Below are 17,071 nucleotides of genomic sequence, written 5' to 3' on the forward strand. Positions count from 1 at the left end.
TTCAGTTGTGGTCCCCACCCCTTACTTTAGTGGTCCGGTCAAAATTGACCAGTCTGCTTTAATAGCTCTTAAATTAGCATAACAAACATTTTTCACCACCAAATTCAGTTCAGTGGGTCGTTCATTTGGTCGTTCAGTTCCCATTCATTTCCTATGGCAGTCACTTTTGACCGTCACTTTTGATCATCATTTTATATGTTCAAGTGCAAGGTGTGGAGGATGTCATAAGGCCTTGAGGCAATCAGAAGTAAAACACAATATTTATGAGTGTTTTGATTTGTAAATCGGTCAGATTTGACCCGAACATGACAGGTACCACAGGTACCACCTGTGTACCATCACAGCACTTCAATTTAGGTCTGGACTTCAGTTGGGTAATTGAATTCTTTTCTTTCTCAGCTATTCTGTTGTAAATTTGCTGCTGTGTTCGGGACCATTGTCCTGTTTGGAACAAGCTGTTGGACAGACGGCCTCATATTTGACTCTGGAATACTTTGGCATCCAGACGAATTTATGTTCAATGACTGCAAGCTGCCCAGCTCGTGTGGTTACAAAAGAAGCTCAAATCATCACCCCTCCACCACCGTGCTGACAGTTGATATTAGACATTTCTGCTGAAATGCTGTGTTTGGGTTGCTCCAAACGTGGTGCTGTGCATTCTGGCCAAATATCTCTACTTTGGTCTCATCTGTCCAAAGGACATTGTTACACAAGTCTTGCGGTTTGTCCAGATGCTGATGTTTCTTTTTCCTACTATCATGACCTTTAAGATTTAACATCCTTACCGAGTCCTGTAGAGTCTGAATTAAAACAAAAACCTTTTCTTTTACAGATGAAGGCAAACCTCCTGATCAGGTTCATTTGAATAGCAACACCTTGCTTCTACTTATCATCTTAATTCCTTCTTCTTAATAATTTTTAGAAGACGCAACAGAGTCCTGTGAAAACTTTTTCACATAACTTTACTGTCTTTTCTAAAAGTTTAATGGTTAAATAAAAATAGAACTACTTTCATAACGGTCATAATGAACGTCTTATGACTTTATGCCAAACAGGTAACAGTCACAAACAGATTTCATGTGTAGAGCCTCAGCCATCAGTGTCCAGACTGAAAGCATCTCTGCTGCATCACAGAATATCAAGTATGTTTGATAAGCGCAGGGCGCAACTGTGGGGGTCTGGAGCAGCGGGGCACCCACCTGCACACAGCAGGGTGGAGACAAAGCCCTGCCAGATGTGTGTTATGACTGTGTGACCTTCCATCTGAGTCTCAGATGATACCAGTTGTGTCTGTAATGAGCTGTGCGTGTGTCCTTGATAATCTGAAGACACTGAATCCCTATTGTGGCTGCTCATTTTGCCAGGAACAAGGTTTAATAGTTAAAGTAAAAGTTTTGTGAACAAAGAGGCAAGTTCAAAGCACAGGAATGCAATATCGTATAATCATGGGGTTTGAATAATTAGTTAAACACTGAGGCTCTTACAGGTAATCTACTATGTCTTGTTTGGGGTCTTTCCCTGAACAACTTTAATTAGGAAAGAATGTATGTGAGCGTGAGTTTACCTGTCTCCGTCTCCTCTTGTCCAATATCTGCTACTATGTCATCTATGGTGTCGGGGACCACATTACACTGCTCCCCCTGTGCACACGAGGAAAGATGTGACCACACACTTAAACACTATCAAAAGCATGTTGACAAAGCGTGACTTTGAGACTTTATTTCTGAAATTAAAAATAGTAGTTTAACATGGGATGAATAACACTAACTTAAGGCAGACCTCTTATTCATTTACCTTTTTTCTGCTGTGTATATATGTACTATATGAATTTTAAATAATAAATTACTTCAAAGTACTTCATTTCAAAAAGTTTTTCTACACTCTCAGTGAGATCTCACACTCACAGCCGCCCACCTACTCCTGAAATCTTTTGTTTATGAGGGCCAGCCAATCAGGAAAAAGGTTGGCCTAAAGGGAGGGAAAGGGAGCTAAAACAAGGTCCAGTAAAGGTCCCTGTAGTTAGGGATAATTTTTAATTGTCATGCAAAGATACTTCAGTATCTTCACTGCAGTGAAATATCTTTGCATGACAATGCAAAGATGCTTTTTGATACTCAAAAAGCAGTGGAAAAACTGCATGGGTCACATGAGGTGAGACTAGTACCTGTGCTGGCGAGCTAATTGGCAAGCATGTTTGTCATCTGCTGACCTTCACTGGCTTTGCTAACCATCATTACAACACAAACTCAGATTCTAGCAAATGCCACAATTAACATAAAAAGCTCACTGATGGCTGTGTGTGTGTGACTGACATTTTTATTAGTCAAATTAACTTTAAAGTTTAACCATCTACAGCAAAGGCATCAACCACAGTAGAATTTCACATCATTTCCTATGAATTAAACTGTGTGCCTTTATTTGTGGTTGGGATTCAAACTTCCTTTATTTCAACATGAAATAAGTTACGCGTGAATGTACACATAAAATAGTACACGTAAAATAGATAAGAGATAGCCAAAGTCAAAATCGCTATTGGCATCAGTTTTGGCCAAATTTTTATTTTAAACATCTGTGTAAGCCCAGAATCGGTCCCTTTAACGTCTCACCACAGGAAAAAGCTGTAATGTATAGTTGTGTTTATTTGAAACCCTAAACACATTCACACAGATGAAATTTGTACCTTTCTAGCAATTCGTTCCACCACTACCCTGGCCACAGGGGTGATTGCTCCGCCCTCTGGGTCATAGAACGGGCTCTGGGGGTGGTCCAAACTGGTCAGAGGTCGGATCTTCTCCTGAGGAGCGGTGGGCTTGTTTGGAGACTAAAAGAGGCAGAAGAAAGGGTGTCGATGAGCTTATAAGGTGTTTAACATGCTCTATAAAAAAATAATAAAGCATTTATATTATAAGTGACTCAAATAACTGTTAGTGGAAGATAAAGTACTTGTATACGCTGACAAACCTAGTGATATTAATTTCTATTATGTTTTAGATGTTTTAAAGACTATATAGATTGCTGCATCCCTCTTTTATCCTTTTAGTAATCTCTCCGGGCAAAAATATTCCACCATAGGAAATCTAGACAGATGCTATCGTCCAACTAAAGGCAGACCTGCTATACTGAAATCCAAATCAAGGACTTTTAAAAACTATAAGGGGCTCTTACTTTCACTTTTATCTCCCTAGGTAGATGTCACAGAGTTTCAATGTGAATCTAAAGGTGAATCAGCTCTGACGGCTCTTTAAAAATCAGGGGAAAGCAGACGTGTCCAAATAATATGCAATGGCTAAAGATCGGGTCGTGAACTGAAAGAGAGCTATTCACACTCTCCCACATTAGGATTGAGCAAAGCACTTGGTCTAAGAAGGGATGGTGTCCTAGAGGAAAACATCTGCTCTCGTATATTGTGCATCCAAAATGCCTGAAAGAAGAGAGTCCCAGTCCTCCACTGAGGAATGGTTAGAGTAATTAAAGTTAAACAGCAAATATTTAGGGCATGGGAATTATTTGTGGGACAAGAATACTAATCCAATAGCGGCCTATTGTGAATGCATGTCTGTGAAACAGGCTTTTAAAAAGGGAACAACAGAATTCTTCTTGAGTGAAGCAAACAATACGGAAGTGGCTTATTCATAGTAGAATAATTTAAAAAATGAATAGCAACACAATAGCTTTTTGATTTTGATTTTCCATTCTGTTCCAAAACGGAGAAGTGGGGAAGTAAAAAAGGCGTGAAAGATCTTATCGAGTCACAGATTTTCCCATAAACCACAAGGTCTACAGCTTCATTTCTGTTTGATCTCACCGTGCATTGTTTCCAGGTATGTGTGTGTCATAGCATGTGTTGCCATGTCCAGAGAGAAGATAAAAACATGTGACATTAATGAATTATTCTCTGTGTTCTCTCACGTTAACACCACGGCATCATTTTAATTTTGAAGCCCTGTTTTGATGTAATTTAATATATTCAGCACCACTAAATAAGCCATTAGATGAGGTATAAAGTTACACTCTCAAATCCACTGCAATAGTGTTAATGATTCTCTTCATAACTAGCATGGTGATGCTTTGGCGCTGTGTCGGAGCTATGCAGAGCTTTGCAGGTGCACATCTACATGTTAGAGTTGTTTATTGCCACCACAGAAGATTTTAAAATTAACAGGAAATGATTTAAGCTTTACTTTTAATTCAAAGGTTTTCACAACTATTTGATTAACAGCATAGGAATTAGAGCCCTTAAAAAAATTCGCCACTTTGATATAGTTATATATATATATTGTATCCAGTAAGGGTCCATACTGGCTCGGATGTCGCCCAGATTAACAAGGTCCGCGTCAGGTGTTGAGGAACCAGGACACCCTGATGAGAAGTGCGCTTCTGGAACAAGATGGCATAGGTGGGCAAGAGATGAAAATAGGGTGCTGCTGGAATGGTACTACACAAGTAATCCCAGAGGAAGGGGTTGCATGAATAGGATGAGTGACCTATGGAATTTTACGATACCCAGGATCCAGATTGACGGTGAAACAACTAGTAGCTCAGTGTTCCAACATTCAAAAGAAGGAACTGCTCTCAAAGCTAGTGATTGATGAGGTACAACACAAATGCTACGGCAAGGGGGAGCCAGGACCATGGGTCAGGGGGCAGACCACAGCAACCTCCCTGAACAGGGTCCAGTAACCATCACAGTGGCAGACATCCAAGAAAGGCATGAAGAGTTGGACAGCACCAGGCCCTGACATGGTTCAGCCAATAACCTGCCTCAGTACCACATGGCAGCTCCTCTCAGGCATCATAGCGGCTAAGATGATCAGGCACATGGCTACAATACATGAGCAGGGCACAGAAAGGAATTGGCAAGAATACCAGAGGAGCGAAACACCAGCTGCTGGTAGACAGAACAGTCACCCAAGACTGCAACACCAGACTGACCAACCTGTACACTGCCTGGATTGATTACAAGAAGGCCTGTGTCTCCTAGAACTGAACAAGATCAACAGGACCCTAAGAGCCTTCATCAGGAACTCAATGGGGATGTGGCGTACAACACTAGAGGCCAACTTCAAGCCCATAGCACAAGTCAGCATCAAGTCCGGGATCTACCAAGGAGATGCTCTGTCCCCACTGCTGTTCTGCATAGGCCTGAACCCCCTCAGTGAGATCATTAACAAGACTGGCTACGGATACCGACTATGGAATGGTGCAATCTAGGGATGGGTATTGATAAGATTTTCACGATTCTGATTCCATTTTCGATTCTGTTTAACGATTCGATTCTTTACCGATTCTCTTATCGATTCTTATTTTTTTTTTAAAAGAGAACACTAAGGTCGATTAGCTTAGAACTTTGTTTTATATCATCTCTTTGAACAAGATAGACCAGGGGTGGGCAATCTCAGTCCACGAGGGCCGGTGTCCCTGCAGGTTTTAGATCTCACCTTGGGTCAACACACCTGAATCACATGATTAGTTCGTTACCAGGCCTCTGGAGAACTTCAGGACATGTTGAGGAGCTAATTTAGCCATTTAAATCAGCTGTGTTGGTTCGAGGACACATCTAAAACCTGCAGGGACACCGGCCCTCGTGGACTGAGATTGCCCACCCCTGAGATAGACATTTAGGAGTAACATGGCCTTACAAACCCAACAGTGAGATTTTAAGAGATCCACAGCCTACGGCTCTTCAATGGGGTGTCACAGGGTCCCCAGGAAAAAAAAATTGTAAATGTAAAATAATAAAATAAATATTCTTCTGTAGCAATAACAAAGTATAACATAAATTATTCTGTAGCAATTACACAAGAATATCCAGTAATGTCCCTGCCTACAATTAAACACATTCACTTACCGGAAATCGGGGGCATCTGCTGTGGCAAATGGGTGCAAGCCTTTGACCACAAACTTAGTCACTGCTCGGTGACATTCGTCTATCCTGGACTAAAAGGAGACGCTACCGGTAGACTGCAGCGAGAACTGCCAGCATCTGAGCCAGCCAGACTCTGTCTCTCTCATCATGGTCACCTAAATGCACAGTAATGGCAGGTTTTGTAATAAGGCAGATCGCGCTAACATAATATGCACTGTTAGTTGATTATTTACCTGCCGCATTAACGGGAGAGGACGTGCAAACGTTACCGCTGCTGCTGGGTCGAGATTCACGAGTCCGGAGCGGAATTAAAAACACGACATTCATTTAAGGTTATCGCGTGTTTTGTGAGCAAATGCTTTTGCATATTCGTAGTGTTTCCTCCTTTAAATGAAATATGTACTTTGCAAGTATTGCAAGTTGCCCTGTTGTCATCCGTTCTCGTAAAGTATAACCAAACGCCGCTTAGGCACCCTGCCAGGTAAATGACGCTCCGCAACGTGGTGACGTCATTCGGGGCGACTGGAATCGATAAGGGAATCTCCAAAAGTTGAATCTGTTCATCTGGACGTAGCGTTTTGTGGGAGAAACGTTTTGTCACTCATCCAAGTGACTTCTTCAGTCTCAGCTCACTTGGATGAGTGGCGAAACGTTTCTCCCACAAAATGCTACGTCCAGATGAACAGATTCAACTTTTGGAGATTTACTTTCCTGGATGATTGAGAATGCATCAAGACGATAAGGGAATCGTTTGCAAAAATGGCAAACAATTCCAAGGAATTGAAACAGTGGGAACCGGTTCTCAACAAGAACCGGATTTCGATACCCATCCCTAGTGCAATCGTAGGCCACCTCCTTTACATGGATGACATCAAACTGTATGCCAGGAGTGAATGAGACATCGATTCAGTGAAGGTAACAGTGGCCCCAGTGGTAATCGGAGCAGTGACTCCCAAGCTAGGCAAGTGGCTCTAATAGATCTCAAGAACAACATCCGAGATCTCTGTCCAGAAGAGCTCAGTCCTAGGAACAGCAAAGATACTGCGCAGGACCCTCAAGCTCCCAGGCCTCTGGTAGAGGACCCGAGCTTAAAGGATAGACCGCCTGCAGGAGCGAGAGGGGTTTTTTTAATATAATGTATCAAGTTCAAGCTTGGCAATGTTGGCTTGTTAAATGACCATGTGCAAATGACTTTGTTGCCTTGGTAACTGGTTGAATTCATATTATCCTCGCATTTGCTAAGCTGAATAGCTTTCTTCCATCTGCTTAACGTCATTTCCGTGCTTACTTTCTCCTACATGTTCACTGGATTATCTAACTAAGACCAAAATGTAAAAAAACCCATTTTCTCCTTACATTTTGGTTGAAAAAATTGTATTTGTGGAAGACACAAAAAACAATAAAAACAGCTTCACTAATGTCTGCAAACACAAAAGCTGCAAAAGCATTTTTGTATAGTTTATGAGCAAGTGTCTGGAAGACTACTTTCCTCCATATGTCTGCATGTGGGTGGCAGGAATTCAATGTCTGATGTACAGGATGATGCATTCATTATCTCGTAGTAAAACTTTTACAACAATACATTGTTTTTACCCAAGTAAGAAGACATTATCGGCTTGGAACGTGTGCCATTTAAGGACGAAAGAAACAGCAGGGTCTAGGCAATGCATAGTTACATATATTACTTCTGTTATAGCCCACATTTTATATAAAGGCTGACTCATACACAGAATAAAAGAACAAGCTTACAAAAATAGCTCACTACTGCTCAAAGTTACATTTATTTACTTTTTTAAATGAGGAAACTATATACTTTGTGTAGCCTAAATTATACCTCTTTTTGAAAATGGTGAGTAAATTAATGACACTTTTATTAATGTCCCTAATTGTATAACTTTGAATACACGTGCATATACAGAAAAAACCTTAAATTTTATGAATGTGAGTGTCAGTGTCAGCTAGAGCGCTTAGGTAGAGGCTATGTGATAAAAGACTAAGAAGAAACACTTCCATGTTTACAAAGTAACAGACGTGAGTTGAAAGAGGACTGGTTTTATGTAAGTGAGGTTTTTGAAAGGTATTTACCACCTCCACTCTGCAGGGTAAGCTCCTTGCTTATTCATGAGCTTGTAAACTATAAATAAATCCCTTTAGTCTCCAAACGGCGGGTGAATATAGATGAGCACCTTTCATTCCAAAAATGAAGAAAACTAAAGAAGTCTCTCAGAGTAACAGACAGGTAAAAGTCAAGAGTGCTGTGATGTGATGAGGCAATTTGCTATAAATTCTGTTTAATGCCAGCACAGCCACACAGCACTAAACCTTCTAATAAAAGGCAATAAACAGTTTTATTTCTTAGAATTCACTTGAAGATATTATACTGCGTATTCCATCTGATTTGGTATTAAAAATATATGTAAGCATCAAACTAAATATCAGTATGTATTTGTTGGAGCATACATGTTGGACCTCATGTTGATTAAAGAAAAGTTAAAGATTGATCTGCCACCTTTGCCCTCCTGCACGAGCTGATGTTGAGCATTTTATGCTACATAAAAAGGCATGTTTCTTAAAGCTAATTGTCCCATAATTCCTTAATGATTCCTGTGGCAGTTTTTTTAAACTGTTAGAAACCTTCAATGCCTCTTCTGCCTGTCGCACTTTACGGGTGTCTTCTAGTGGCAAAAACATTTGAAATAAATAGAAAGGTTCTCCGAGTGTGTTTTCAACCAAGGCCAATGCCCTATTTCACAGTTTTAGAGAAAATGATCCAGATACTCAGCAAATTTTCATGGGTTGAAATCACCTCAATCGGGGGTGGATGTAGCTCAGGAGGTAGAGCAAGTGTTTATCGTAACGTTGGCGGGTCGATCAAATATCCCTGAGAAACGTACTATTCCCAAGTTTAATGTTTGCGAATGTGAGATGCACTTACATAGAAAAAAGTGTTTGTATTAATGGGAGAATGAGGCAAGTTGTATAAAGTGCTTTGAGTGCTATATTTTACCATTTGCATCAGCAGTTATTAACTTTAGCCTGGCACTTTTTATGTGATCTTGCTAACCAACAGCAAAGATCACACTCTTAGAATCAGGATACACCACCTCATATGTGACGCCACTGTCAGTGCCTGCATCCCATGGGATGAGGTCTGTCTCCAGTCTTTGGACCCAGCCACACTCCTTGGTACAGAGGTCCTCTCCTGACAGCCCCACATTCCAGTCTGGGCTGGGCCCAAGCATGGTGAGGAAGGACATCAGATGACGGGTCCGGTCTACGGAAAACTCTGCTGAGGGAGCTGCTCGCCTAGGAATGGTGGTGGGGAAAGAAATCACAGAAGGTAAATAATTCAAACCATATCCTAAGTATTACTGTAATGGTAGAGCATAATAATCTCATCATTATATCCAACATTCAGCTGTTGCAGTTTCAGTGAAAAACAGCCAGTTTTGATGTCATAACCTCTGATCTATGCTGCATTGCTAATTGCGCGATAATTGAGGCTCTAAAATATCCAATTAGCGACTGAAAATTGCTCATCATTACAAATTCTCTTTGCACGTCCAAAAGGTAGTGAAAGCACTAAGCTATTCTGAATACAATAAAGTAAGCAATTTGAACTTTCTTTAAAAAAAACCCCCAAAACAAATCATCTTAATTATCATGTATTAGCCAAGACACATGTGCAAACACAAATATTTCAGAATCACCTGACAAGTCTGCAAACAAAATACAACAAAATGAGCCAATGCTTCAGATGCCCAGTGAGTGTGTGGAGGTATAGCTGTGCAAGCATGTGTGCGAATGTTCTCATTAGTAAATATAATAGTGCCACAATATATCGCAAATGACAGACAACGCTAGGAGGGGTAATTAAACAGATGTTTGGTGAAAGATACAGTACATTAGTGTGTGTGTATGTGTGTGCGTGTGTTCATGCTCATGCAGTGCTGAGGGCTACAATTGTGATAAGTTTCTAATTGCTCTTGAACTAATTCCAAAGAGAGCACAGGATGCCAGAGTGTGCAACTATTCAGACAAGTGAGCCTGGCTTTGAGAGGCGCATAAAGAAAACCATCATAAAACAATTACGAGTACATTTATTAAAATGTATGCATTGCATTACAATAGTATCTGAATTTTAATTATAATACAAAGTTCACTGAGTGTGTCAGAAATGAAACTTTTAGCCAACGTTTAAATACTCTTCCTGCAAATTAAGAATTTAATACTGCTCATCAGGAAGATTAGGTTTTGTTTTTTTGTCATTCGTGGAGAGGTCACGATGTCTTGAAATTGCCACCATGTAATCAGTAACAAAGAAAGAAATATGAATCTCGTTCTGCTTTGTCTTTTGAAGACAAAGAAGTAAATCAATAAAAACGAATTCTTTGCCGCATTGCTTCAAACCAGATAGATTATTTTATGCTTTACAAAACAGACACTTTAAAATAATTTTGGCTTGAAGAAACAATCTTTTCAATTGGACAGATTGATTTAGGGCCTAGAAAATAACATATTTTAATAAACCTACAGAACCAGGCATTTCAGCTACAGGAGATGCAAACGGTCCTGCAAAACAAAGGTGAACCTAACAACAACAGTGGCCTGAGTTGGCCAAGCCAAAGATACATAAACATGGGGACAAAATTTTACATTCAGGAAAAAAAACATGCAAACGGCACAATTATGTCTGGCTAAATGTTCCCTAGCAAAGACTGCATGTATAATGCATGAGGACGCGAGATTAATGGGCCATTGAGATTTGTCTCCTAATGGAGACTCCCTTTAAACTTGGCTAACTCAACATGATGAATAACGTTAAACACATAACCCAGTCCCAATTTTGGTTCAATATCAGCTCCAAGCACCACATTTTCACTGCTTTCTTTCCTGCGGACATGTTGTATGATAAATATATATTTCCTGGTGAAGGAATACACATGCCACCTGGTGAGCCACACATTAGTATTAACACAAATGGAACCTTGCAGTGGGGGAAACTGTATGAGTCACAAATAGATGGTATAAAGGATGGATGTACCTTCTGGTTCAAAGGTGAAGCCAACTTGGAAGTGGCTAAAACCAGACATCCTTTTATTGGCCACCAGGTGGCGATACCTGTGGCTGCAAAAAGACTTTCAGTCCTCTAGAGCAGCGGTCTCCAACCTTTTTTGCACCACGGACCGGTTTAATGTCAGACAATACTTTCACGGACCGGCCTTTAAGGTGTTGCGGATAAATACAACAAAATAAAATGATACGACCAAGAAAACAACTGTGGTATTTTGACAATATAATAATAAATGCAAATTCACTGTGTAATTGTGTAACTTTATTAGCAGCGTCCTCCTGAAATGTGCCAACAACATTGAGAGTAACATCCTCCTCTCTGCCCCGTAACCTGGTCGCTATGGTAACGCGTAAATATTTCTTTCAAAATAAGACACACAACTACAACACGGGAAAAGACCTAGGGAAACCGAGTTAATGATAAAAACCCTGAAAACCATAAATTTCACACACAAGCCTCAACTCTTGCGGCCCAGGGGTTGGGGACCGCTGCTCTGCAAGTCTGTGGGCTCAACCCCTCATTCTGGATCATACTAAATAAAGCATCAAGTCTATTCTGTAAATTTTAGACATTCTAATTTTGAAAAAGGATGATTAATCCAGGAATTGCATTCAGTTTCACAATCAGATTCAAGCCTCGGTCATCACATCCGGTTTCAAAGCAACAAGACACTGTGAAACGCTCATCTCAAGGCTTAAAAAGCAGACTTCACAAACCAGTGTCTGACATCACAGTAGCTACACCCATTTTTTATACAGTCTATCACATCGCATTGTCACAGTAATTTGCATTCATTTAGCTGGTCATGCATCAAATGTCTAAATGTGTGGGGGGGTTTTTTTTTTTTGGTCAAAAGTTGCTGTTTTCATTCTACACTGCTATTAACTAAAGGTAGGCCATGTATCAGCAAGAAAAAAAAAATCAATAAATACAATTAATTTCACTTTGATCAAGCCGAGAACTAAATTGATTTCCACTGTTATGAGTTGAATGAATCAAATAGCCTATAATCAATGTTCAAGTTTCAATTTTTCCACTTGAACGTTCAGCTTTCACACAAACAGTAAAATAAATACGTTCACTTGTAAACTCAAAAGATTACGAATTTTCTGCAACACTGTTCTCTTATTTGCGACCAGTTGTTTGACCTTCTTTCTATCACCTATTTCACTCATAAAGTCTGTGTCTGAAGCGCTCCATCGGTCTATTCTGTACTGAAGAAGAGTCAAACGTCATATTAACTCAGATTAACAAAAAAAGTCAATAACTATGTTCAGGATACCCATTGTCTCTGACTGGGATTCTTTTTTGTCATTTTGTCAGCTAATACAATGTTAAGGTAAATAATAAATAATACACAAATAATTAGGTAATATTAAAATAAATCTTTAATCAAGAATTTAATTTTATGGCTAGTTCACAAGTTCAATTTAAATTTTCAATATTTCCAACCACATCTTTCCAAGATGCACCTTCGCCCTTGAGCCAAACTGACACTGAAGATATACTTACAGGTTGAGAGGCTGCCACGCAGGCCACTGAGCCTTCGTTTTAATGACGGTCAGTACTTCATCTCCCTGCAGAGAGAAAGACAGAGAGACATTTACAAGAAGTCATTTGTCGCTAAATGGATGACTGTAAAGGGACAAAAAAGAAACATTGACAGAGAAAAGGACAAAATTGACAAATTGACATGACTGAGGGTGAGTACTCTCATCCAAGGACAGCAAAGCGTATTCCACTTTTCAAAGGCTTAAGAGCCTGGACAAAGTGTGTCTTATCAGGACAAAATGACTCGATGCTGTCTTATAATAGCTGTCTGTCATTCTAGCACAGAGCCACGCTTTAAACTCTGCACAGCACCCACCACTCTCTATAGTCTCTCGGTAGCATTATGGCCACTTTATGGACCGCGCAACACATTATCTATCATAATGCATCGCGTCAAATTATTCAGCCAAAAGCAGGAAGACAAATGATGAATTTAGTGTGGCGCAGCACTTGATTAGAACTGAATTGGAAAGTCGAAATGTGCCCTTTCTGCTTTAATAAGAGCCTTTATTGTGTTTTCTCCACCTCAATCTTTTGTCTCTTTCTCTTTAAAAGACAAACACACACACACACACACACACACACACACACACACACACAACTGAATCAGTTTGGGATATGCCAAAAAAAAAATCCCTTTTTCTGGTTGACTGAAGGTTCCACAGTCGCCTTGAAAGCCTCCTCTCTTCCTCTCTTCCCTGGGGCAGTGAGGAGAAGGAGTGTGTGTTACTGTGTGTGTGCGTGTGTGTGTGTGCGCGTGTGTGTGTGTGTGCGTGTGTGTGTGTGTGTGCGCATGTGCGTATCTTGGTTGGTTGGTTGTTGGGTGTGCGGGTGTTTGCATGTGTATGTACATGGAGGAAAACTGGTGTACAAGCAAGTGTCCATCTTCACTTCAGAGTAGCCCGTGGCTCTGTGACTTCTTTGGCTTCAGACCCCACCAACCTCCTCTCCCTCACACACACACACACACACACACACAAACACACACACACACACGTGCGCGCGCAGATATTTATATGACTACAAAGAGCCAGGGGGGCAGAAATGCAGTGCCATCTCCAAAAGCTGCCACGATGGACTCAAAAGAGACAGACTCATAAATAGAAGGACACATGAGCCATGAACAGATAACCACACAGGAAGGGTGTCTTCCACAGAGACACCAATAATATATGCGTTTTTTTCATTTGCTTTCACTTGAAGAAAATCTGCTTTTTGTGTTTCTTTCACGAATCCACAGTAGCGCCACAAAGTTCAATAAAAAAAAAGCTTAGGAGAAAAACAATTTTGTCATGATGACAAAAAAAAGTATCTTGATTGTATAATAGACAACAGAATGCTTTGATTTTATCATCCATCAGCATATTAATACACAAGCTCTCCTCATTTATGTGGCGCTTTCTTCCAAAGTCATATAAGACAGGAAATGATCCATGCTACAGCAGCTTGGTGTGTCACTGAATACATTTTTTCCTTGTTGCTTTAATGAGACACAGAGCAATGACTCATTTCACATTTCAGTGTCATTTTAGTTTAACTTTAGCTACTGCTCTCACACTGACAGAGGACGGTTTAGGAAAATCCAACAAATCCTCATCACAGAGTCTAAAACAAAACTGTACTGTCACCATCAACTGGTAGCACAGAGATACGCAAAACTGCTTCCATTAGAGCCTTAACACAATGCAATTGCAAGACTGGACACAGATAACTTTTTTTAACAGCCTGATAAAGTCGGGATTTGGATTTGGAGGCCGACTGGGTGGCACAACCACAACTCTGCCAGCCACATTGTTTGGGTGCTTTGGGTATTGCCCTTTAATTTGTGTTCACTCTGTTTAGCTGTGTTTGGGTTTACACACCACAAGCCAAGGAGTACTTTAAAAGGATCCACATTTGATGAGTTCAGAGTGACCAAGCCGTCTCACTATTGCCAAAAAAAACGTGGCGTGTTCGGGTGCCAAGTACAGAGAACTGGAAAAAACACATTTAATTACCAACATTTAGGGCTATTTAGTTTTGGATGATTAGGGACAAGTTATAGACAAAAGTTAGTCTCAGTTTGCAAGCAGAGCAACGTTTACAGAAGATGTGAAGGGAGCGAACAACTAAAACATATTCTTACTGATGAAATGACTGTTTATTTGATTTGCTGACTGGTTAACAATCAGTTTGTAGAAGATTATTATATCTCTATTATTGTAAAAGTTAATAAATACTGTGTAGAACATTTATACACATGTAAGGTTATTTTAAAGGTAAACCAGACATTTATAAGACTTTTTACTAGTCATTTATCCATGCATACAAAAAGTAGTTGGTTAAGTTTTTCAAAAGATTGGGTTTTTGGTTCAAACATGATGTGAGTGGAGTGAGTCTGGTCTCACTTTTGCACCTCGTGTGCATCTCTGAGACATCAGCAGCTTGGACTAAATGGAAATGACACAGGGCTCGCTGACCTGGCAAGAGGGATTCTTGTGATCTTGTGAATCGCATAAAGAATCCAGCTGCCTCAGATGGCAACGGGTCAAAGTTGTCCAGCAAAGAAGGAAAGAAAAATGCATGTGGCTCAATTTGAAAAGCAGTTTCAGCATCTTTTCATGTAGTTTTGCAGACTTCTTATGCCCAACAAGGTGTCAAAAATCAGTATTTGATCAGGTAATTTCAACATTACATGTAATGATTCAGTCCAGGCTTTAGGAGACAACAAAGTGGTCTGTGGAAAGATTGAGGTAATCAACACTGGTGTTGTTTTAATATCTAAGTCCAATTGAATCCCTCAAATAAAAGAAATTACATAAGTTTTCACAGCAAGGAGAAGGTGGGTGAAGGATGCACTAAACACATTATGTACATTATGTACTTTTTTTCCTGTTCAAATTACGGATAATAGGCTACTAGTTCTTAATATGAATAAACTAAACATGACAAAACATTTGTCTATGTTTCATCTTTCTTGTTTAAACATGAGAAACTCAGTAATTCACATTCTCAGGATAAACATGATGAAGGCAATTTTCTCTGTCGTTCTTTCACCATCTGCCATTACCAGACACTCTGAATGTTTTGGTTCAATTTAGGCTAAAAGAAACAGCACTCTGTTCTTGTGAAACACTCCTGCACATTTTATGGCAGACCTCAGCCAATATCACATAATGCAAAATGCTTTGTGGAGGCTCATAGGAGATGCAAATCTTCCTGTAATGGTCTTGTTTGTTTATGGCAATTATCGTAATGGCACAAAATGACTGTGATTTAGTAATGTTTAAATGCACATTACATTTTCACGAATGTTTTCGAGGAGAAGAGAAACAGGAGAACAGAAGGACAAGGACACGGATTTGGAGACGCTAGTTGGGTAAGGACAGAAAACAGGAGGGAAAGATTCTGGAGGAAGAAAAAGAAAAACGACAAGCATTCATAAAGTGAGACAAGAAGGACGAAAGGAGAGGGATTTAAAAAAGAGCAAGGCAGGAAATGAGAAGACTGAATTTAATGGTGGAAGAAAATGACAATCTGAGAGGCTCCGGACAGGATAGAGGTTAAAAAGAGATGCACAGATAGATTTAGTTTGATTAAAATGACCTTACCTTCATCACACTTCCCTAGCGTGATAACTACTCCCTCCATGCTTGTTTTTTTCTATATTAGGTTTGGGAAGCCTTTTCAAAACAACAGTATAAGCTCTTTAGGGGCAGTTTAAAGTAAAGACTGCTTTGTTTTATTTGAAATTCGTCACTAGCCTAAATTTTTGGTCATTTCGACCATGCCATGATCATAAGAGATGGATTTTGCTATTGTAAAACAGCATCTCAGGGAGTAGCTTATTGAGGACTTGAGGCAAAATGAATCAATTCTCTGCACAGTTAAACTAGGCTGATCACCATCTGATTCCAGGTACATACCTATGTAATGCACAGATATGAGACTGGTATTTAGTTCTCATCTAGTTTTTGGAAGGAGAAAATTCAAAAACAGGCAACAGGAACAAACAGGATTTAGGATAAGTGAGAAACAAGGTGATGAACCAAACAGCCAAAAGATTAGGCCGCTGACAGGTGAAGTGACTAACACTGATTATCTTGTTGCAGTGGCATCTGTCAAGGGGTGAATTACATTAGACAGCAAGTGAAAAGTCAGTTCTTGAAGCTGATGTGACAGAAGCCCAAAAAAATGGACAAACATGAGGATCTGGGCAACTCTGACAAGGACCAAATGATGATGGAACACCCCCATATCTCAACATGTCAGCATGCAGCTGCTTTGGTTTTATGGTGATGATTGACTGGTGTACACTACAGGCCCAGTGTAAACTGTACTCCAACACACTGTATTCAAGTTTAGTTAAATGCTTCAGTAAATATGTTGACTTGTTCACTGTAAGAAATCAATGTTTTTCTCTTTAATATTTCACTTTTCCCCCTTGGGCGCCTACTTTGGGTAACCCTTGTTTCTTTTTTCTGAATTGAATGGTTCAGTCATATTTCAGGCCTGATTCCTGAACAAAATGACTGGTTGTTAGTGAGGTTGACCTCTGTCAAAACTCATCATTAAGACTACAGGGGAGGTGGTCAAAACTT

At 39.9% G+C, this 17,071-nt stretch overlaps 1 protein-coding gene across 1 annotated transcript in view; it reads right to left on the reverse strand.

Annotated features, from left to right (window-relative positions):
• Positions 1–17,071, reverse strand: part of spon1b (spondin 1b) — a 105,782-nt gene that overhangs the window by 19,112 nt on the left and 69,599 nt on the right. The window contains exons 7-10 of the mRNA XM_005449361.4: positions 12,453–12,517; positions 8,971–9,172; positions 2,681–2,821; positions 1,565–1,640 (exon numbers count right to left, since the gene is read on the reverse strand). Coding sequence (XP_005449418.1) covers positions 1,565–1,640; positions 2,681–2,821; positions 8,971–9,172; positions 12,453–12,517 — 484 coding nt within the window. The remainder of the gene's footprint in view (positions 1–1,564; positions 1,641–2,680; positions 2,822–8,970; positions 9,173–12,452; positions 12,518–17,071) is intronic.

The sequence above is a fragment of the Oreochromis niloticus genome, linkage group LG7, assembly GCF_001858045.2.
Source record: "Oreochromis niloticus isolate F11D_XX linkage group LG7, O_niloticus_UMD_NMBU, whole genome shotgun sequence".
Taxonomy (NCBI): Eukaryota; Metazoa; Chordata; class Actinopteri; order Cichliformes; family Cichlidae; genus Oreochromis; species Oreochromis niloticus.